At 44.1% G+C, this 23,770-nt stretch overlaps 1 protein-coding gene across 1 annotated transcript in view; it reads left to right on the top strand.

The window, feature by feature from the left end:
• The first annotated feature begins 784 nt into the window (after positions 1-784).
• spock1 (SPARC (osteonectin), cwcv and kazal like domains proteoglycan 1) overlaps positions 785-23,770 on the top strand; it is a 497,915-nt gene continuing 474,929 nt past the window's right edge. The window contains exons 1-2 of the mRNA XM_078230923.1: positions 785-849; positions 959-1,120. Coding sequence (XP_078087049.1) covers positions 959-1,120 — 162 coding nt within the window. The 5' untranslated portion in view covers positions 785-849. The remainder of the gene's footprint in view (positions 850-958; positions 1,121-23,770) is intronic.

Raw genomic sequence — 23,770 nt, forward strand, 5'->3', positions numbered from 1 at the left:
TCACACCTGCCGGGTAAAATATTTGCAGTTGGATCTTCACAGGGCTTGCGTTGTTGTTCCAGGTGCTTGCACATGTACCAGCAAGGACTAGTAAAGGTCAAAGAGGAGCTGGACAGTTTCTGACAATACATTTGGCACAGGGCAGACTGAAGAGAGAATATTTGCCCAGGGCAATTTCTGAGATTAGTAAGCAGAGCGTGCAATTATATCAAATAATGTTAACGTCGTAGTTGAAAACGGAAAATAATCCGTTGCAGGAATTTACAGTAACGATATTGTAGCAACCGCTGCAATGAAGAACTCCCCCCCCCGGGCTAATATGATAGAGATGTGGCTGAGTTCTTGAGCTTATTTTCCAGCCCGAAACTTATTGCACAGGGTCGATGCTGCGCATTTAATACATTTTCCGTTTATGTCCGAAATGAGCACTTACTGATTCCTGACATTCACTGGTCCTGCTTTATTTAAATCAAGAGTTATATTTCAGAGAAAATTTATAACCAGATGCGGATGCAGCAATCTGCTATTTTCCCACAATGGCAGCAACAGCAATAGGTCTGAATGCTGCTTAACTGGAGAAAGACCATCTGAGAGTTTAATAGGGAGAGGCAGTGAGTATATAGATATATATAGATATATATATGTGTGTGTGGAGGTTAATGGGTTGGTGTTCTGCAGTGTTGTTGCACACGCTGGCTGTGAGGTGGCGCCACATCGTGTGTTAACACACACACACTGATCGATGTCTCAGATGCCTCTCTCATTCTCAAACCCATCTGCACGGTCACAAAAGCAGGCAATCAAATAGCGAGTCTCACTCAGAGCTGACCCATCTGCACAGGCAACAAGGTGAGCTGGCAGACAGCTAACGCTGTTCCTGCATCCACGCTGAAAGAGTTTTTATTTAACTGATTTTGCTGTTTTTTTTTATGTTGAGAATTGAGTGCTATGTTTGCAGATGCTGGTTCCTCTGCTGGGTGTTCTTGTCGCGGTTTGCTTCCAAGTTGAAAGCAGGCGCCCAGAAGCGACCAATGCTGTCAGTTTCCTGGATAATGAGAAATGGTTGACCACAGTCTCGCAGTACGACAAGGAGCTGAGATACTGGAACAAATTCCGAGATGTAGGTACCTTTCCTTTTAATAATGCCTGTTCTGGAGTGGAGTTCTTGTGCTTTTTTTCTCGGGACGCGGCTGGCTGCGGTAATTTGGTTAATGCGAGCTCTGTCGCTTTACACAATAGAGATGCTGATGCGGCAGTTCTAATGAAGAGGAGTGAAAACACATCAAACGAAATACTTTAGAAACGGTATACATTGTCACAGATGTAAATCAGGAACATCCAGCGAAGCAAACAATGTAGCGGATTTAAATCTGTTAGATTTTTTTGTGGTAATTTTGTGAGTGTACTATACCTTGTAGTTTTCAGCTAGAATTTAATAGTTCTGGTAATGAGCATGAAACCTTTTTTTTGGCTTAATTGGGAAGCTAAAGCACTCAAATTGAAATCAGCTTTACACCGACTCGTTAAATGGACAGTATAATTCAATTTGATATTAATTCTTGATAAATTCAACTGCTATTTGGTCTCCACGTGATAAGGTAGTGTGGGACATACAGGGATATTCTCTGTTACATGTTGTCTTGTGTGTATCTTACCTGTGGCAAATGTTGATTCTCCAGGGCCCATTGGTAAAAGGGAAAAAAACTTTTAGTGAAATTGCCAAAGGGGAATAGTGTTGGTGCATATTTATAGAGAGTATACACTAGAGTATTGTGAAATATGATACATCCTATTTGACTGACTGGTGGATGCCTTGTTATAGTCAATTCCATAAACAGCATATATCAGATCTCATGGTATTTGTTACATAATGTCTTCGTGGCATGCTTTGATGTTGAAATGATTATCTAAATTGATATATTGATTATGAAGTAGTTCTAGTAAGATCTTAAATTGCATCCCCTCCATACTCTAATTCTCTTCCTTTTAGACAATCCCTTAGGATTTAGGATGACTTTCTTCCACTCTGGCTCAGTGGGTTTTGAGATGGTTGATAAGTCTAATCTGCAGGTTCTGCCATATGCAGTGGCTCTTGAAGGGTTGAGTAGATAATTTATTTGAAAGTTGATGCACTCCTTCTGATGTTTCGACTTTACCTCTGAATATTCCCAGCGAAGTCTCGCGATGTGTTCAGTGCCTTCCCAGATGATAAGCTTTTTCAATTTTGGTTGGTTACCAGCGAGAGGCTCCCATGGGTTGACAGGAATGTCTGATGCCCTCAGGGGTGCTTTGAGGACATTCTTCCTGGGAGACTCTTGCCACATCTCAGTTCTGAGTAGATCAGTTGCTTCAGGAGTCTGGTCCCACCCCAATACTGTGTAGCTTTAAATTATAACATTACACAGGTGGCACAGTGGTTAGCACTGCTGCCTCACAGTGCCAGGGACCTGGGTTCGATTACAGCCTTGGGTTACTGTCTGTGTGGCGTTTGCACATTCTCCTCGTGTCTGCATGGCTTTCCTCTGGGTGCTCTCATTTCCTCCCACAGTCTAAAGATGTTCAGGTTAGATGGATTGGTCATGCTAAATTGCCCCTTAGTGTCCCAAAATGCGTAGGTTAGCAGGATTAGAGGGGCAAACATTTGAGGTTATGGGGGTGGGCCTGGGTAAGATGCTCTGGCAGAAAGTTGGTGCAGACTTGATGGGCCAAATGGCCTCCTTCTGCACTGTAAGGATTCTATGATTCTATAAATATCATAACATTTTGTCTGACACTAGTTATCTGAAAAGTAAAAGTGCAATAATTGATGGAAGTTTGTACATAGCTGTTTGGTAGTATATTAGGTTTCAGTCTGTATTCTCCCACCAGGGAATTTTTCTGTGTGATAGCCATATTACTTAAATAAAGTTCAACAGATTTTCCTTAAAAAGGATCCTTCTAGGGTCATCGAGATTAAGGCTTGTGAGAAAGAAGTCAGGAAGGAAACGCATTGGGGGTGTATACAGATGGAACTGTTGGTTGTGAACTCTTTGAGCTTGGGCTTAATGTCCTGCTTAGAAATATTTAATTCATTCAACATTTTATAGAGAAATGTCAACCTATGGGCTTTTCTTCAGTTCTGGAGACTGTGCCAATCTAACAGTGGGAGACACTAGAATCTCGCGAGGAATTGTAATGGAATGAGCTGCCCAATAATGAACTTTCTCAAGTAGAGTAATATTTTTAGCAGTATATAGAAACTAGAAGCAGGAGTAGGCCATTCGACCCTTCGAGCCTGCTCCGCCATTCATTTTGATTATGGCTGATCATCGAATTCAATATCCTGATACCCCTTCCTCCTATATCTCTTGACCCCTTGAGTCCCAATAGCTATATCTAATTTCTTCTTGAAATCACACAACGTTTTGGCCTCAACTACTTTCTGTGGTAGCGAATTCCACACATTCACCACAGTCTGGGGGAAGAAATTTCTCCTCACCTCATTTCTAAAAGGTTTACTCTTTATCCTCAAACTATGACCCCTAGTTCTGGACTCCCCCACCATTGGGAACATTCTTTCTGAATCTACCCTGTCTAACCCTGTTGGAATTTTATAAGTTTCTATGGGATCCCTTATCACTCTTCTAAACTCCAGTGAATATACTCCTAACCGACTTAGTCTCTTCTCATATGACAGACCTGCCATCCCAGGAATCAGCCTGGTAAACCTTTGCTGTACTCCCTCTATGGCGAGGACATCCTTAGGTAAGGACACCAAAACTGCACGCAATATTCCAGGTGTGGCCTCACCAACGTCCTATACATTTGCAGCAAAACGTCCCTATCCTTGTACTCAAATCCTCTCGCTATGAAGGCCAACATACCATTTGCCTTCTTTACTGTCTGCTGTACCTGCGCACTTACTTTCAGTGACTGATGCACGAGGACTCCAATGTCTCATTGAGTATCCCTCTCCCTCAATCTACACCTATTCAAATAATAATCTGTCTTCGTATTATTGCTACTAAAGTGAGTAACCTCACAATCATCCACATTATACTGCATTTGCCATGCAATATAACATGGATAAATGTGAGGTTATTGGCCCCAAACAACTGCACTTGAGCTTGATGTTGAATCAAAGTGGTTTCTGCTTTGCATTGATGCAAAACTTATCTACTCAACATTGAGGGTTGAGGACCAAACTGACTCCAAAGCAATGTTGAATGAGAAACTGCCTCCTGCTGGCCGTCACACTCTATTGTTTTAATTTCAAATTGAGCTCTCACTCTGCATTTATGTTACATTCTGATTGTTATGTCAATGCACCCAGGACACACCTTCTCCAGTTTTTAAATGTTAATCTTCTGTCCATGTTTTGTTTCACCGTTTTATACATTTTTGAGACTAGGTTAAAAGAAAATAAGCCTCAATAGCGGCTTTTAAAAATGAAATGTATCTGGTAACTACATCTTGGAGGTTGTGTGGTCCAGTGAGTAGTGTTTCTGCCTTTAAGCTAGAAACTCTGATTTAACTCCAGAACTTGAGGCCAAGAAAGGTGCATTCATAACATGCTCAAACAGGCTGATTATCAACCTGTAAATCCTCCCAATATGCCAGTGACAGATGGCAAGAGCAAGTCCTGTCAGCTGGAGCCTCCAGAAGATGATGGCAAACCACTGTAGTACCTTGCTAGGCATAACCATGGACCAACACATGGAAGTCCATGGTTGCTTGGCATGGTACCTTAACCAAGAGAGAAACATGCATATTTTGTACAAGATAACAATTGAAATGAGGATTTTAGATTATGACATAAAGCAAAATGAGAAGTTTGAATTGTTTGTAAGTCATCTGTAATATGCAATTACTGTTTAATCTTATTATCAATCCAAATATCTTTTTTAAAAGCACAAAGTTCCTAGAATGATATTCAGTTTTACGTTTGGTTTAGTTTTAACCGTGGATCTTGGTGCATTCCATGTTATCAATATTTCTATATGTTGTCTACACAATGGCATTATAATTGTAAGTTTATCAGGCAACATCTGTGGTGTTTCTGTGGCCTGGAGAAGCCTTGAGGCGCTCTGAGATGCCTTTGAAGAATTTGCATGTAATGTGGAAGAAGGGATTAGGACGAATGCCCATCACCATCTCTGTATGTGATGAAGCGCTCTTTCAAGCTTGTACTCTGAAGGAGAATTTCTTAGTCAGCTTTTTAAGAGAATTTTTTTATTGGACCATTTTTAAGTAGAAGTTAATTGTGTACCATCTGAAATCTCTTCTGAAGGAAAGGCTGGTACATCGTTTGCCTCACAGATATAAACATGGAAGCATCGTTAATCGAGCTTCTCTTGTTTAAAAAACTTATTTTTAAGCAAGCATTGTAAAATTTAATTGGGAATAAAATATTTTTTAAAGTTTCATTTACATTGGATTTAAAATGGCAGCAGACCTACTGGAAGATTGTATTTCTGTTGATGCCAATGCTCTTGCAACTATGAATCCCAGACACGAGATCGATTAAATGGGATTGATTGACCCACCTCTCTGAAGTGTCTTTGTCTTGCTGTCCTCAATTCTGGTTTTTAGGGGAGACAGGGAATCCACATTAAGCAGGAAATGGGGGGCTTCTCAGCCTCATCGAGAAATGGAACTGTCCTAAAAGTAACATTGGTTGAATTGAAATCTAAGGAACTTGGGTTTAAAATTGCAGAGAAGTGAGCTGCTGAACAGCCATTTGTGGTAACATTGTGTTTTCAGATCACAATTTGAACTTTTAAAACATAAGCATTGAAACGGATCATATAAATGTTAAACATTACATAGGTGGTTTTCTGTGTATTGGAAGGAGTAATAATTGCAAAATATGTTGTAGAGTTTCTTTGCCTCATTCTTGCACAGAAAATGGAGTTGAAATTAATCACAAAAATCCACCTGTAAAGGGATGCCTTGAGACTTCTGGTTTCCCTAAGAAAACATTTAAAAAATCAAAGAGACTCAATAATATGAATGTGGGTAAGTGGGCTAGCTCATGGAAAATGAAATTATACTCTTAAAAGTAACTAAGCTACCTAGGAGAGTCTTTCATAATACCTCCTGCACTTTAACTTTTTTATTCATTATTATCAGAATAATATCTCCTCCCATCTTGTATGGAAGCCCAATGATTGTAACATAAATGATGAACTTTAAATTGTTTTATCTTCATAGAATATTGACAGCTCAGGCTAATTCATTACAACTAGTAATTTGGGGCCTAGTAGCAGAAATGGCATGCTGTCCCTGAGAGTGTGGTCCCCTACCCAACTTTCACATTAATCTAGTTCCCTCCTGTGTCGTCAATTCTCTGTGCCATCTGAAGTGACCTAGCAACTTCTGCTCCGAAGCGATCAAAAGATGATCTACCTCCCCTCAGGACAACTGAGAGTTGGCAAAAAATGTGACCCAGAACAAATTTAAAAGATTGACCATTGTACAAGTACCTAAAATGGTAAGTTAGCATCATATCAGTTGCACCATCTCCTTCTCACTGTGACACTTTACCAGGCTGCCTCTGACTTAATCCTCCAATCTGTCTACATCTGGACCCCCTGAAATTGTTGACATGCTGTCAAGGCCCACCCCTATTTTACAGTCTACAGAAGAGTGCTATAATTGATCATTGTTTTAGTTAACAGTAACAAAAGTAACATGTTGATAAGTCAAAGAAAATATGAAGTACAACATTTCTTTGACACTGAGCTTGTGCTAAGTACTTTGCTTAGCTCCAGATGGACAAAATCTGATGATTGTGTGGACCCCATAGGGCTTGAGGATCTCAAATTTGTGCTACAGATAGTACAATGTGGTGGACGGGGGCGGGTGGGGGTGGGGGGTCAGGGGGGAGTCAATTCCCTTAATAGAGGCTAGGTTTAAGCTGCCTTTGGTCAGTTGTTCACTTGCTGTGTAACAAGGTGGTTAGCTTGTGCTGATTGATCAGGGTATTCCTTATTTGTTTCAGTCAGAATTAAAACAAACGCTACAGTTGAGCGATAATGAAAGAAGCCTTCAGCAAAGACATGCAGTTTCCTTTTCGTAGTAGACAGCAGGTGAAGTGGAAAATCTGTGCCTAGATGTAATGGCAAATGCTGCAAGCTAGAACTGCCTGTGGTAACCCGAGAATTCACCGCAATGGAAAATTCAGATGGCCAGTGTTAGGCTTTAATCCTTCTTTCAAAACATGCACCAGTCTTGTGTTTAATGGCCTCTTAATATAGCTACGTGACTACTTTGGCATCTTCCATTGGATTTTCGCTCTTTTGTAATTTTTGTAGTCAATTTTATATTGTGCACAAATTCTGTTGTAATAAAATAAAAGCGCTGAGGATCTGGAAATCTGAAATAAAACAGAAAATGCTGGAAATAATTAGCAGCATCTGCGAAGAGGAACCGAGTTAACATTTCAGGTCTGTGACCTTTTATCAGAACATTAATTCTGTTTCTCTACAGATGTTGCTAGACCTGCAGAGTACTTTCAGCATTTTCTATTTATTTTGGCTGTATTAGTAACCTACAACTGCTTGCTCCTTTTTAGTTTTGGCATGTTTAGGACCAAGCTGTAAAGTGAAGTGCCTTAACACCAAATGTTTTGTAATTATTGAGTTCAGAATTACTCAGTCTATAGAATGATTTACAACTATTTTATATGCAATGCAATTTGTGTTAAGAATTAATGCACCTTACCATTGATAAAAATAAGATGTGCCATTCTTTGCCTACAAAGGGTGGCACAGGGATCGGTGCTGGGACCCCAGTTATTCACTATATACATATGAATGATTTGGATGAGGGCACAAAATGTACCATCTCAAAGTTTGCAGATGCTACCAAGTTGGGTGAACTGTGACGAGGATGCAGAGATCCTTCAGCATGATCTGGGCAGGTTGGGTAAGTGGGCAAATCAATGGCAGACGCAGTATAATTTGGATAAATGCGAGATTATTCATTTTGGAAGCAAAAACAAGAAGGCAGATTACTACCTGAATGGCTGTAAATTGGGAGAGGGGAGTGTGCAGCGGGACCTGGGTGTCCTTGTGCACCAGTCACTGAAGGTAAGCATGCAGGTGCAGCAGGTGGTAAAGAAGGCAAATGGTATGTTGACTTTCATTGCAAGAGGTTTCGAGTACAGGAACAGGGATGTGTTGCAATTACAGTGGAGCCCCGTTTTAACGCGATGGTTGGGGTCCATAAAATGTGATCGCGAATGTTATTGGGGTCGCGCTAAATCGAGGTTGCGCTAATTCACTAAACCGGGAATAGTAAAAAAAAAAGGGTCTGTCGCGCGATTGCGTAATATCCAATTTTGCGCTAAATCGGGGCGCGTAAAATCGGGGCTCCACTGTATACAAGGCCTTTGTGAGGCCACACCTAGAATATCGGCTAGATATAGCACTTGCAGTGAATGGGATCAAAGGTTATGGGAAAAAAGCAGGATTAGGCTATTGAGTTGGATGATCAGCCATGATCATAATGAATAGCAGAGCAGATTCGAAGGGCGAAATGGCCTCCTCCTGCTCCTATCTTCTATGTTTCCATTTATTGTTATGATTTTCACTTTCAGTATAGTATAATATATGCCATTTTCCATTCGTTATTGCGATTTCCGTTTTTAGTGTGATCTGATATATGCCATCAGCGATAGGTAACTGTCATTTTATCATAGGAATGTCCTTTTCAATAAGGGAAGTATTGCATGACTTGTTTGATGAATACCTTGCAAAGAATACATTTATAATCTCTGGATAAGTTTTGTTCATAGAAATGGAGAAGTTTTGATTGTAATTAGATTTATCATACTTTCGATACATCCAATGAGTGAAAGAATGATTCAAATTGGACAGTCTTAGATCTGCATTTATATGAATGTATGCCAATTTAGAATAGAATGCAGTAAATTGGGTCATATCAGATGACTCAGCTTTTCCCGCCATAAAAATCATGTTATATACTTGGCATACAAGTCATGTAAGCCATGACATACTATACTCACATTGGTAGTGAACCTCAATTTTTCACCCCACAAATGCATGATTTGCTTATGGGTACCTTTTAACGGGTGACATGGTGGTTAGCACTGCTGCCTCACAGCGCCAGGAACCCGGGTTCAATTCCAGCCTAGGATCACCGTCTGTGTGGAGTTTGCACGTTCTCCCCATGTCTGCGCGTATTTCCTCTGGGTGCTCCAGTTTCCTTCCACACTCCAAAGATGTGTGGGTTAGGTGGATTTGACATGCTAAATTGCCCCTTAGTGTCATTTTGATTTGATTTATTATTGTCACGCATTAACATACAATGAAAAGTATTGTTTCTTGAGTGCTATACAGACAAAACATACCGTTCACAGAGAAGGAAATGAGAGAGTGCAGAATGTAGTGTTACAGTTATAGCTAGGGTGTAGAGAAAGATCAATTTAATGCAAGGTAAGTCCATTCAAAAGTCTGATAGCAGCAGGAAAGAAGCTGTTCTTGAGTCGGTTGGTACGTGACCTCAGACTTTTGTATTTTTTTCTCGACGGAAGAAGGTGAAAGAGAGAATGTCCGGGGTGCATGGGGTCCTTAATTATGCTGACTGCTTTGCCGTGGCAGTGGGAAGTGTAGACAGAGTGAATGAATGTCATGGGGATTAGCAAAGTATATAAGTGGGGATAGGGCCTGGGTGGGATTGCTGAGGGGGCAGGCTCGATGGGCCAAATGGCCTCCTTCTGCACTGTAGGGATTCTATGAACTGGATGCAAAGTATCAAGCAGCCGATATAGGCTGTGCTGCAAAGATGTGATTTTTAGACATGCCCACACTTTGTGCCATTTCAAAATGTATGCACCCACAACCATCCTGATGGTTCACATCGATACTTGGCATATAAGTCAACCCCTGTTTTTGGAGGGATATTTGAGGTTTCAAAGGTCAACTTGCGATAGTTGATCTGAAGCACGTAACTGCAACTTACTATATCTGTGCATTCCTGACACATTCACTGCTTGGTGGATGAAATGTTCAATTCCATATGATTGGTGCTTGTTTTGCTCAATTAAAAAGATGTTTGTGCATTTCTTTTCCTCCTCCTTTTTGTTTTCCACTCCCAAAAATACGGGCTAGATCTATTTTGACATTGCTAATACACCATAATATTGCAATCATCAATATCTTTGAATTCTGCTGTTCCTAGAGATATCTTGATATCTATACAAGGATCAGTCTGGCAGTGTGTAAAACTGCCAGAGAAGTGCAGCTGAGATAGCATCAAGACTGAACTCTTACATGACCAGGGCATTGTGAAATTGTCCTGTGGATAAATTCAATTTCTACCAGCATATTACAATGGAAAAATGATCAATGGTATTGAAATAGATTCCCTTTCCCTCCAAAAGCTTTAGAAACAATTGTTAACATGCTGTTTGGTTCAAAGCTAAAGGGTGGATGTACTAAATTCCTCAGGAAGGTTGGACTGCATGACTGTAAAGATATATCTTATTTTCCTCCATTCATTTGCATGGAGGGAAATCTGGCAAGGTCTTTTATGGGGACGTGCTTTCTACTGCTTAGTTTTTTTTATACTGGCTGCACTCAGTCAATTCTAGGCACAGACTGTCCCCACCCCCACCCAAAATACTATAAGAACTATCAAACTGCTAATTCTAACACATGCCCACTAATTCTGAAGCTGATTGTAAACTATTTGTGACCTGGTCACCAGTTATCTGTTTAGTCTCTCAATTGCAGACATATAGCAGGTGGCACAGTGGTTAGCAGTGCTGCCTCACAGCGCCAGGGACCCCAGTTCGATTCCTGGCGTGGGTCACTGTCTTTGCAGAGTCTGCACCTTCTCCCCGTGTCTGCGTGGGTTTCCTCTGGATGCTCCGGTTTCATCCCACAGTCCAAAAGACGTGCTGGTTAGATGCATTGGCCGTGCTAAATTCTCCTTCAGTGTGTCCGAACAGGCGCCGCAGTGTGGTGACTAGAGGATTTTCACAGTAACTTAATTGCAGTGTTAATGTAAACCTACTTGTGACACTAATAAATAAACTTAAACTTATATTCAGAATATGGTGACAATGTGGGCAATCCCTTTTGGGTTTTGTTTGTTCACTGTGGGCGAATTGTAGCGGGCGGGACAGAAGATTCGGCAGACTGCTGTTTAAAGATCTGTTGACCGAGGGCGGGAATGTCTGGTCTTGGGCGCACATGACCATTAGTCAAGGAAAGTCTTGATAGCCATTGATTTTAATGAAGGGTCAGAGCTATGATTGCCTTTAAACATTTGTTATGATCCCTTTAGAGACCACTAACTTTACAAAAAATAAATTTGAATGTCCAATGGGTAGCTGAACCTGATAGTTTGCAATACGCTCGTCAACCCCTAAGTCGGTTTCTGAGCTCATATTTTCTCTCAAAAAATACCTCCCAGTTTTCCTATTGCCAACCCTGTTCTCCCTGTCTCTACTCCCCACAACCCCCCGCCCCCAAATCTGTCCCAGAAATGCTCATATGTGCCTGTGCCAACTTCGGAACCAACTGATGTCCAGTAAAGTCTCCCGTAGAATCCCTACAGCGTTTGGCCCATCGAGTCTGCACAGACACTCTGAAAGGCTCACTCCCTTGCCCTCGCCCCGTAACCCCACGCATTGACCATGGCCAATCCACCTAACCTACACATCTTTGGACTGTGGGAGGAAACCGGAGTATCCAAAAGAAACCCACGCAGATGTGGGGAGAGTCTGCAAACTCCCACAGGCAGTCACCCAAGGCCGGAATCAAACCCAGGTCTGTGGTGCCATCTCTTAACCCTTTGTAAACCTCTGGCCATCTGTAACTCGGGGCCATTTATAACTGTACATGTAGCACTTAAGTGAGGCTCACCCTTCAGAAGTCCTCATTGACCCACATTGGTCCTGGATCCTCCAATGCCTTAAACTTAAAATTCCTATCCTTGGATTTAAGTATCTTTCCGGCTTCATTTGTCTACTCCAGCCGTACAACCTCCCCTCCCCCTCTCATCAGTGAGGACCCTTGGTGTGGAATTACCTCCACAAACTCTCTGCCTCTTCAGCCCACTCCCCTATTTAAAACCTTCTTAAAATATCCTAAACTTTTGAACACTGCATCACATTTGTCTTCTCCTTTCCTCTCCTTTAATTTCCTTGTCTTTTTTTTCCCACACTTCACCGCTGTAAAGCACCTTGTATTTCACATTGAAGGCAGTATTTAAATGCAAGTTTTTACTGTAACCTCACAAAGGACATTCTCCATAAACATGAATGAATGAGGGCCACCATCTCACCCCAGGAGCTCGCAAGGAACCCCGCCAGAGTTTGCCTGTTGTGCTCCCTCCCTGTCTGCTGTTAGGTTAATGCCAGTGGCAGTGGGAGTGAGGCACAGTGTGTATAATTGGCCACTTATGGGTCTCAATTGGTAGGGTGGGAAGGTCGCCCACTGGCCTTCCTGTCACTGAATTAATTCAGGTGGAGACAGTGGGGTGGGAGGAAGGGTATGAGTTTCCACCCAATTTCTCTACATGTTTCCCCACCACTGACCAGTGGTTGCTGGGTGTATCATTCCTGGCAATGGAAGCAGGTTCTCCCCTTTATTTTATCTAAATCCTCATAAATTCAAATGCCTCTATTAAATTACTCTTTATTCTCCCTCTGCTGCAAGGAGAACAATGCCAGCTTCTCAAGACTCACCTTGTAACTTTCAACCCCAGGACCATTTTAATGCACCCTCACCAAGGCCTTGGCATAGTAGTTTACTCCAGCTAAGACTTGGATTGGTATTTTCTAAAGGTTTAGTACAAGCGCTTTGTTTTTCTACTCTGCCGCTATATTGATTAAACCCAGGATTTTATTCATGGTTATTTTTAATGTTTTCACCAACTAGTCCTGCCACCTTCTGTCATTTGTGTGTGTGAATCCCCAGGTTTCTCTGTTCCAGCTCCTCCTTTAAAATTATATTATTCAGTTTAACCAAACTAACAAGTTATCACACTGCCCCAAAGTTCTCATAGCTGCCTGCAAAGATACCCAACCCCAGTAACAACACCACATCGTAGCAGCACAAGAATCCACCCGCTGTCTGCCGTTTTGGTTATCTTTGCCTACATTGTATTAGGAATTAGAGATAGTTTAAGTCATTTCAATTTGTATTGTGCGAATTCGGAATGAGGCCCAAGTTTAAGCTTAATTTATATTTCTGTATTTGTGTGTTAAGAAAGGGTCAATAACTATTGTTTAGCTTCATGTTTAGCAAAGGTGCCTGCAAGTCTATAGGCTTTAGTTTCACTTTAAACTTCACCTGCATTCTAATCTAGGTTTTGTGACATTAAAGCAATTACAGAGTTAAAAAAAAACTAAACTGTTGCATAGCAACCAGAGGTTCACACTGAAAAGCAGAAGCAATCCGCTGAAATTGTTTGGGTGGCATCTGTCACTTGGTTTCAGAATCTGATGTGTCTGACTACAGTTTGCCTATTGGCTTATGTAGATCGAGTGCTTACTGAGAACATTTTGAGTATGAGAAATATTTTGTAAGTTGTATTATCAGGAAGGATATCAGAGGTAGGTTCTTTACGCAGAGAGTGGTTGGGGTGTGGAATGGACTGCCTGCAGTGATAGTGGAGTCAGACACTTTAGGAACATTTAAGCGGTTATTGGGTAGGCACATGGATCACACCAGGATGATAGGGAGTGGGATAGCTTGATCTTGGTTTCAGATAAAGCTCGGCACAACATCGTGGGCCGAAGGGCCTGTTCTGTGCTGTACTGTTCTATCTTTCCAATTATGTGTGTTATGGGATGAAGAAGCAGGATATTATAGTTAATCTTTTCTTGTTTCATAAATGTTTGCAGTTCATCGCCAGTCCTGTGACTCTTGTTCATCCACATCTCTATACGTAAGAATAAAAGTTAGGATTTATCAAGCCTGGCTCCGTTCTGGGATTACTAGTAACAATAGCTAGGATCATAACAGTTGTTCCTTTTGTCTTCAATTAAATTCCTAACCTAGTACTTAGCCACTTTTTAAAAACATAGTTGTTGTCTTAGAGTGTTTTCAGCAGTAGCTTCAAGATGGAAGTTGTGAAGATTTAACTACCGTGTGTTCTTGTTACAATCTTCTCTCCAAAAGGAAGTTTCTTTATCTATACTGAGATGTATTGTGCAGTCAGCTGTGGGAATGCAGCATTGGACCTAACCATCTGAATCTGGAGTTTCAGTCTAAGCTTAGTTATCAGGGTCTGTCAATTTTACATTTGAAGTTACAATGCTGTGACTTGGGCATGGTATTTGCATATAAACAATATTAACTGAATGCTAGATGGGTCCCTGATGGAAGTCACACAGAGGGGGGAATTTTACCATTTTGAGTCGAAGTGCCGGATCTGGGCGTCAAATGGATCCGCGCCTGGAATCCTCTTTCCAGCGCGCCCATATGCGTTTTGCCGGCTCCGGCCCGATCCGCGCTGTGGGCGGGGCTTAGCGCTGGCGGACCGATCGGAGCTCTGAACTGCGCATGCGCAGTTTGAAAAAAATCTGACAGCGCGCCCGGGCGCGAGAAAAAAAGCAGAAAGAGCGGCTCCCTGACGATCATCCTCTGGTCGGGGGGGGTGTGTGAGACGTATCATCCCCTAGGGGGGGGGGGGGGGGGGGGGGGGGAAGGAGAGGGGGTGTGACGTCTCATCCTCTGCGGGGGGAGGAGAGGGGGTGTGACGTATCATCCTCTGGTCGGGGGGGGTTCCGCTGCCTGACTGCGGCTGATCCCTCCTGGCACCATCACTGGTACACTACCAGCCACAGCCATCTCTCCCGCTCTCTCGCACCTGCAGGGAAGAGTAATCTGTGGCTGGTAGTGAACCAGTGATGGTGCCAGGAGGGATCGGCCGCAGACAGGCAGCGGAACCCCCCCGACCAAAGATAAGTGGAAAAGTGAATCGTGTGGAGGACGGAGAAGATCTGCAGAGAGATTTGGACAGGCTGAGTGAGTGGGCGAGGATATGGCAAATGGAGTATAACGTTGAGAAATGCGAGGTTATACACTTTGGAGGAAATAATAACAAATGGGATTACTATCTCAATGGAAACAAATTAAAACATGCTACCGTGCAAAGGGACCTGGGGGTCCTTGTGCATGAGACGCAAAAGCCCAGTCTGCAGGTACAACAGGTGATCAAGAAGGCAAATGGGATGTTGGCCTATATTGCGAAGGGGATAGAATATAAAAGCAGGGATGTCTTGATGCACCTGTACAGGGCATTGGTGAGGCCGCAGCTGGAATACTGTGTGCAGTATTGGTCCCCTTATATGAGGAAGGATATATTGGCATTGGAGGGAGTGCAGAGAAGGTTCACCAGGTTGATACCGGAGATGAGGGGTTTGGATTATGAGGAGAGGCTGAGGAGATTGGGTTTGTACTCGTTGGAGTTTAGAAGGATGAGGGGGGATCTTATGGAGACTTATAAGATAATGCGGGGGCTGGATAGGGTGGAGGCGGAGAGATTCTTTCCACTTAGTAAGGAAGTTAAAACTAGAGGACACAGCCTCAAAATAAAGGGGGGTCGGTTTAAGACAGAGTTGAGGAGGAACTTCTTCTCCCAGAGGGTGGTGAATCTCTGGAATTCTCTGCCCACTGAGGTGGTGGAGGCTACCTCGCTGAATATGTTTAAAGCGCGGATGGATGGATTCCTGATCGGTAAGGGAATTAAGGGTTATGGGGATCAGGCGGGTAAGTGGTACTGATCCACGTCAGATCAGCCATGATCTTATTGAATGGCGGGGCAGGCTCGAAGGGCTAGATGGCCTACTCCTGCTCCTATTTCTTATGTTCTTCTTATGACCAGAGGATGATACGTCACACCCACTCTCCTCCACCACCCCCCCCCCCCCCCCCCCACCCCCCGCCCCAGGGGATGATCGGTCACACCCCCGTCCCTCCCACCCCCTCCCCCGCCCCCAAGGGATGAGACGTCACCCCCCCTCTCCTCCTCCCTCCCGCCCCTCCCAGAGGATGACCTGGGTCAGAGAGCCGTTGCAGTCTCTGACCCCGCTCTTCGGAGGCTGCAGCGGCGACTTCAGACTTTTATTTTGCAGGTCGGTAACAGCACGGACGCGGATCGGGCCAGAAGACAGTAAAGTGGGATTTGGCGGTAGAGTTGGGCGCGCGGTTCATTAAGTCGATTTAAATGCATGCAAATGCATTTAAATCGTCGGGCCGCCCGATTTGTTCGCGCGCCGGACCCGCGCCCGAATCGGGTGTCGGTAAAGCCGCGATCTGCTTGGAATCGGGTGCAGATCGTGGTATAGGCCTGACGCCCAACTTTACCCGGATTTCGGGCGCGAAGCTTTGGTAAAATCAGGCCCATAGTAGTAATTGCACTTCTCTGTATTATCTTAAATATTTTTTGACGGCCGTCTGCAATTGAAAACAGTTAGTTATTACCAGACCAATTAGAGTGATTTTTCAATATAACAGCTCCTTGGTTGTTATTATCCAGGAAAAGTGCAGGGACTTCTGTCCATGGCCGCCTTTGATCTCTCAAAGGCCTTTGACTCTATCAACCATGAGGGATTGTGGAATATCCTCTTCACGGCTGCCTGGGGAAATTAGTTATTATTCTCTGCCTGCTCCACGATGACATGCAAGCCGTGAGCCTCACCAACCGAACCATCACAGACCCAATACGTGTGTAAACTGGGGTCAAAAAAGGCTGCATCATTGCGCCAACACTTTTCTCCATCTTCCTCGCAGCAACACTTGACCCCATCATCCTGAAGGTCCCCACTCGAAGCTAATCCTAAACCATTGTTAACGCATTCACCAAGGCAAATGAGAGAATGGGCCTCAGACTACACCTCCAGAAAACAAAGGTTTTCTACCAGCCTGCTCCTGCCACAGAAATCTGCGCCCCGACCCATCAAGACCCAAGGTGAGCCCCTGGACAATGTGGATCATTTCCCGTACCTTCGGGAGCCTCCTCTTGGAGCAAGCGATCATCGACAAAGAAATCCACCGTCGACTCCAGTGGGCCAGTGCAGCCTTCGGGTGCCCGAGGAACACAGACCAAGACCTCAAATCCAGCACCAAGCTCATGGTCTACAGAACAGCCGTGGTCCCAACCCTCCTGTATGCATCAGAAACATGGACAATGTATAGCCGACACCTCCAATCCCTGGAGAGATATCACCAATGTTGCCTCGCCAAATCCTGCAAATCCACAACAAAAGAAGGCAGGAGTGTTTCCAGATTCTCAATAGGGCCCCTCCAGCAACATGGTGACCAGCCCTGATTTGGATGCCCCTTATTGGGCAGAGAGAGCCAATTAACAGCCGTGATAGCAGGAACAGAGATGGTTGAGTGCAAGTCCCAATAAGCAGCCAACACTGTGTCTGCTGTTTCATTGCGTTGTATCCCTGGAGACATCTTTCTAATAGCAGGTAGAGCCTGGAACCTAGGGTACCAATGTGAGTGTCTTCTCCCAGGCTAATTTCCCCAGCGTTGAAGGGCACTGGTCACGCTCTAGCAACTGCGACGGGTGGGCCATATTGTCCACATGCCCGACACAAGACTCTCAAAACAAGTGCTCTACTCCAAGTTCCCCAATGGCAAGCGATCATTCGGAGGGCAGAGGAAATGCTACAAGGACACTCTGAAAGCCTCCCTAAATAAATGCACCAACCCCCGCCGACACGTGGGAATCGCTTGTCTTAGAAGGCACAAATTGGAGAAGAAGCATCCGCGAAGGTGCCAATCACCTCGAGCATCACTAGGTGGAGCACGCGAAGGCCAAGTGTAAACAGTGGAAAGAGAGTGCAGAATCCAGAGTGTCCCACCCACTCACCTCACCAAACACCACCACCAAACCTGTGGCAGAATCTGTCACTCCAGGATTGGACTATTCAACCACTGCACAACCCACTTCCCCTGAGTGGGAGCAAGTCATTCTCAACCCTGAGGGACTGCCAAAGAAGAGAAGAAGAAGAATTAATTGGAACCTGTTTTTCAATGAAATTAATCTTCTGTCATTGACTGTCTTGTTACCTTGAGTTAGTTTCGGAAAACTGATTAAGAAATTGGCCTTGTAGCAAAGATTTAATTTTAATATTGATGCTTCTGGCATTTCTCTCTCAGGATATCCAAATGTCAAATAATTTAGTATGAATACAATGCAGTTTTGGTGTTTCTCCTACAATTAAAAAGCATAAACTGAAATCCAAGGCAGGATCTTACGTCCTCGCTAATCCCAAAACCGTAAAATCCCGCCCGAGGTCATCGGACCTTCCCATTGTCTCAACCATTCCGATTCCTGTGCCAGGCGGGGCGGTAAAATTCCTGCCCCAGTGTTTATACATATAAAATTCTGAGAGGACTTGACTGGGTGGAACGCTGAGAGGATGTTTCCCCTCTTGGAGGGATCTAGAACAAGGGGACACTGTTTAAAAAAGGGGTCTTCCATTGAAATTGATGAGGATTTTTTATCTGAGGGTCTTTAGTCTTTGGAGTTCTCTTCCACAGAGAGCAGTGGAGGCTGGCTCATTGAATATATTCAATTCTGAAGGACACAGATTTTTGGTTTAGAAGGAAGTGGAGGGTTATGAGGTGCAGACAGGGAAGTGGAGCCAAGGCCACAGTCAGATCAGCCACGATTTTATTGAATGATGTTGCAGGCTCAAGAAACCGAGTGACTTGCTCCAATTTCTCATGGCCTTGTTCCACATTTTCTTTAAGCCATTTGTGCAATTATAAAGGGGTGCACTGGATTGGGATTATTACTGCTGGCCACATTTCGGGCAAGGTCCTCTTTCTGGGGGCAGGGAAAGATGGCAGGAGCGTTTCCAGGTCCTGAGTATGGCCCCTCCAGCAACATGGTGACCAGCCCTGATTTGGATGCCCCTTATTGGGCGTAGAGAGCAATTTGGCAGCCAATTAACAGCCATGATAGCGGGAACAGAGGTGATTGTGTGCAAGTCCCGATTAAGCAGCCAATACTGTGGCTGCTGTTTCATTGCATTGTATCTCTAGAGACATCTTTCTAATAGCAGATCGCGGCCTGGAACCTGGGGCAGGGTAAAATGTGGTCCTGGAGGTGGTCCTCGAGCTGTAAAGGAGAGGAAGGAGGTCTTCTTCCCAGAGAGTAGCCAAAGCAAGAAAGACCAGTGCAGAAACTGAGGGGAACCGGCACAGCTACATATCCAGAGCCTCGGGAGGACTTGCCTGTGCCAGACTCTGGTTCACCAGATATTGCTGGGAATATTCGGGACAAAGGTGCATTCCTACCTTATTCCCTTCTCAAATTAAACTTCCCTTCATCCTGGTACCTGGCATGCAGTGCAAGCTGCAGGTGTGACAATAGACTTCTTGCATTCCAACCCTTCCCTTCTTTGTTCATGTTTTCAGATCTGACCATCCGTGGCAGCCTCCTGAGGAAGGGTGACAGCAACACCTGACCTTCGATGAAGCAACACTGCCATTTGATCTGGCACTTTCAGATCCTGGAACTTTATATGCTTTAGATGGTGATATAGTGTCAGGATCTACATATGGTGTCCCAGTCACAGGTAGACTGCGGGGGGAAAGGGCAGTTTGTGTGCTCATTCATGGCGGGCGAGGTTGCAGATGTGTTCTGCAGCAGAAGATGATGTTGTTGGGCAGCCTACAGGAGAATATTGGCAGACCGGCCAGCCATCTGTTGTTGCTTGTTGAGAACTATGGAGGAGTCCCATTCCGACTTGGCGCAGGGCTTCCTACTAACTTCCACCGTGTCGCCCATACACTGCTAATGTATGGGTGGCACGGTGGTCCAGTGGTAAGTATTGCCTCACAGCGCCAGGGACCCGGGTTCGATTCACGGCTTGGATCACTGTGGAGTTTGCACATTCTCCCCGTGTCCGCGTGGGTTTCCTCCGGGTGCTCCGGTTTCCTCCCACATTCCAAAGATGTGCGGGTTGGGTAGATTGGCCATGCTAAATTGTCCTTAGTGTCAGGGGGATCAGCTAGGATAAATACATGGGGCTATGGGGATAGGGCCTGGGTGGGATTGTGGTCAGTGCAGACTCGATGGGCCAAATGGCCTCCTTCTGCACTGTAGGATTCTATGAACTTGGAGCCCATTCTTTCTTTCCAATTTGGAAATGGTGACTGATTCCACGAAAGAACTTGCAGATGCAGCCATGATGCAGTGTCTGGTGGTCAGTGTCTCAGCACAGGTAGACACCACTCATTGTCTCTGTGATACATGCTTATTGCCAGGTAAACTCAGACTGGTGCCATTGTGACTGTGGGTACCTGTGCTGAAAGGGGCCATGCAGGCTCTGGCTTGCATTCCACCACTGCCACTCCAGTCATGCACTTGGATGTTGCCTTTCAACAAATCAGCTCCAGCTGCTGCCAACCACGCTAAGGAGGGGCAGACACAAAGGTAATGTGCAAGGGTGAATAGTTGTATTTGAATATGCTAGTGTATAAAGTTATTATGGATTTTTCTTTTGTTTCAAGACTATAGCCAAAAGGAAGCTGTGATGGTATATAGATGGATTGAAAGGTGGGGAAGTTTTGCAGCAGTAGTGATGTTAGGCAGACCTCTTGGGGCTCTCAGTATCTGCCCTCTGTTCACAGAGTGTTTGCCCGGATAAATCCTATCAGCCTCTTCCTCCTGAGGTGGTCCTCAAATGCCTGATGGTAAGGGCTGCACCATTGGAAGTAGCAGGACACCATGAACCTGGGCACCTGCTCTGCTGAGTAGAAGAGAGTGTCCCCTCCGTTCTCCTCCCGGAGTGGCCCATGCAGCAGGACGGTTGCTAAATGTCGATGGTTTTCTCCGCAACGTTCCTTGGTTCTGCACAGCTCTGTTACAGGCATACTTCCCTCATGTGATGGGGTGGCAGAGAGAGGGGCATCATTGGTCTGATGTGTAGGTGTCAGTGGCAGAGAGAGGGGAGTCATTAGTCAGATGTATGGGGGGTGTCAGTGGCAGAGAGAGGGGAGTCATTAGCCAGATGTATAAGGGGTGTCTCTTGTCACCCAGCCTCTGGCTCTTTGTGATGGCATAAAGATTGCAGATGCAGATGACTGCTTCAGGATGAAGGTGCATGTCTGCTGTCAGGATAGGAAGGATTGAGTATATTTGCCATTGAGTCACTGGCCAGAATTTTACCGTCTCGCCCACCACGAGAATCGGAGCGGGCGAGGGGCAGACCATGGAAAGGTCTGTTCTGTTGACCTCGGACGGGATTTCACAGTTTCGGGATGAGTGAGGGTGTAAAAGACAGAGATAAATAGGTTTTTGGTTGGTAAGGGGATGAAAGGCTATGGGGAAAAAGTGGGAGTATGGGTCTGAGAAGCATATCAGCTATGATTGAATGAATGGCGGAGCAGACCCGATGGGCCGAACGGCCTAATTCTGCTCCTAAATCTTATAGTCTTATGGATTGAGAGGATCATCTGGTCTCCAGGAAAATTGCTGGTGGACACAACTGGGGGTAAGAACAGAGGGTAAGTAAAGTGCTCTGATTTTTGGGGTCACAAATGCCTCTATACATTCGGGCAGATTGAGTTAAAGTTGACCTCTTGAGTCTTTTGAAAAATGTAGCTCGTTCACTGTGCAGCTGAGGTGTATCACTTGCTACAGGCTATGTTTTCTGGATAACTAAAATAAAGATACCATTTGGCATGTTCCCAGTACCAGTGATTGAAGTGAGAACAAAAGTAATTGATAGCTACAGTCGAGAGCGAATTAAACCATCACTGTCAGATCTCCAGAGGGTACTGATTCTTTCCCGTCCAGTGCTGTTTGCTTCTTTTAACAGCACAATAGACTTTGCTTTTTCCTCTTTGATTGAGCCAATCTGCGAAAGCTGAATTCTTGATATTTTTTAGCTCGTGTTCATCACCCTTTTATCTGTTGTTTAAAGAAAATCTAAAGGGGGGAGTAATGTTGTAAAAATGCAGCACCTGTTTTAACCATTGAACAGCCAAATACTTAAGTATAGGCAATTCATGGGTATTAAATCTATGCATATTTATTTAAAAATAGGCCAAATGCACATTCATATTGCCTCCGCCTCTTTATTTTAAAATTAAGTTGAAAGTGGTTAGCACTGCTGCCTCACAGTGCGAGGGACCCAGGTTGGATTCCGGCCTTGGGTCACTGTCTGTGTGGAGTTTGCACAGACATTCTCCCATGTCTGCGTGGGTTTCCTCCGGTTTCCTCCCACAGTCCAAAATGTGCAGGTCAGGTGGATTAGCCATGCTAAATTGCCCCTTAGGCACCTAAAGATGTGTAGTTTAGGGGGATTAGCTATGGCAGATGCGGGGGGTTATGGGGTAGGGTGAGGGGCGGGTTTGGGTAGGATGCTCTTTTGGAGAGTCAGAGCAGACTCAATGGGCCGAATGGCCTCCTTCTGCACTGTAGGGATTTTAATTTGTGTTTCTCGTTTTTGGTTACAAGTGGCTTCCATATTGCTTGGAGGGAGACAGCAAGTTCTCCTGTTGGTAATGTCCTAAAGTAGGAGTGTGCAAGGAGTTAATTGCCATGTTCAGCTGATGAAGGATACTGTGGAGAATTGAATAAAATCAGTGATCAGTGAAAACAGCGTATTGAAAATATTTGTCTGAAGTAAGTGATGCTTTATATAGCCAAACAGTTTTAGGAAGCTTAAAGACGTTTACATTAGCTAAACTTTAATAGTTAGTGAATAATGAGGCATGAAATGTTCAGCTCAATGATGAATACATTAGTAATTTAAAAGATGATATTTGGGGCAGTTAATCCACTGCAGCATTGTGCAACCCTACTGTGCACAATCAAAACTCTGTGTGTAATTGAAAGTTTTTTATGTTTAATGAAAAAGTCGTCGTTTCGATAACCTGGGGTACAATTCACTCCCTGATTTTTGCACAGGCTAAGGCACATGGAATCTTTGTGATTTGTACGTGAGAGAGGTGGGGTGGGATTTTCCGACCATTCCTGCCTGCGGGATCTTCCGGACCTGCCGAAGTCGAGCTCCCAGCGGTGAGTTCCCTGGCAGCAGAGCAGGCGAGTTGTAGACTTTGGAGGGACCAGACGATCCTTCCCATCCACCATGTTCAGTCTCACTTTTCTGGTGATTGTAATTTTTCCCGAGTTCCGCCGTCTCTTCCATTTTCTGATTTACAGCTATTTCTGGCTTGTTATCTGTATCCCCCACGGCGAAGGCCAATATAAAATACACGTTCAGTTCCTATGCCATCTCTTTATTTTCCATTAATAATTTCCTGGATTCATTTTCTTAACGACCAACACTCATTAAAAACTCTTACAATCTGTCTTTATATTTCTGGTTAGCTTTCTCTGGTACACAAAAGTTTTCCTTCTTTATCAATCTTTCGGTAATATTTTGCTGTTTTTTATATTTTGTCCAATCTATCACCCATCATTGTGCAATTATATGCATTTTCTTTAAGTTTACTGTGATCCTTAACTTTTTTTTTAGCTAATGCCAGATGGTGGGTCTTTCTTTTCTCTCCTGTTGGGATATATCTATCCTATATGCTCTGGAATATATAACTGTGTGCCACTCCGTCTCTATTGGCACATCCCTTACACAAAACTGCAGTTCATTTTAACTTGCTCTGCTTTCACGCTCTCATAATTGTCTTTATGAATTTGATGATTGCAAAAAAATGTCGACTATCGGGAATTTTGGGTTGTGCACTGATCAAGATACCATCAGATCGGCAAGCCATATAATTTTGATTCTGTAAAATTTAATACAGCCTGGTGCCATCAT

The sequence above is a fragment of the Mustelus asterias genome, chromosome 16 (assembly GCF_964213995.1).
Source record: "Mustelus asterias chromosome 16, sMusAst1.hap1.1, whole genome shotgun sequence".
NCBI classification, from domain to species: Eukaryota; Metazoa; Chordata; class Chondrichthyes; order Carcharhiniformes; family Triakidae; genus Mustelus; species Mustelus asterias.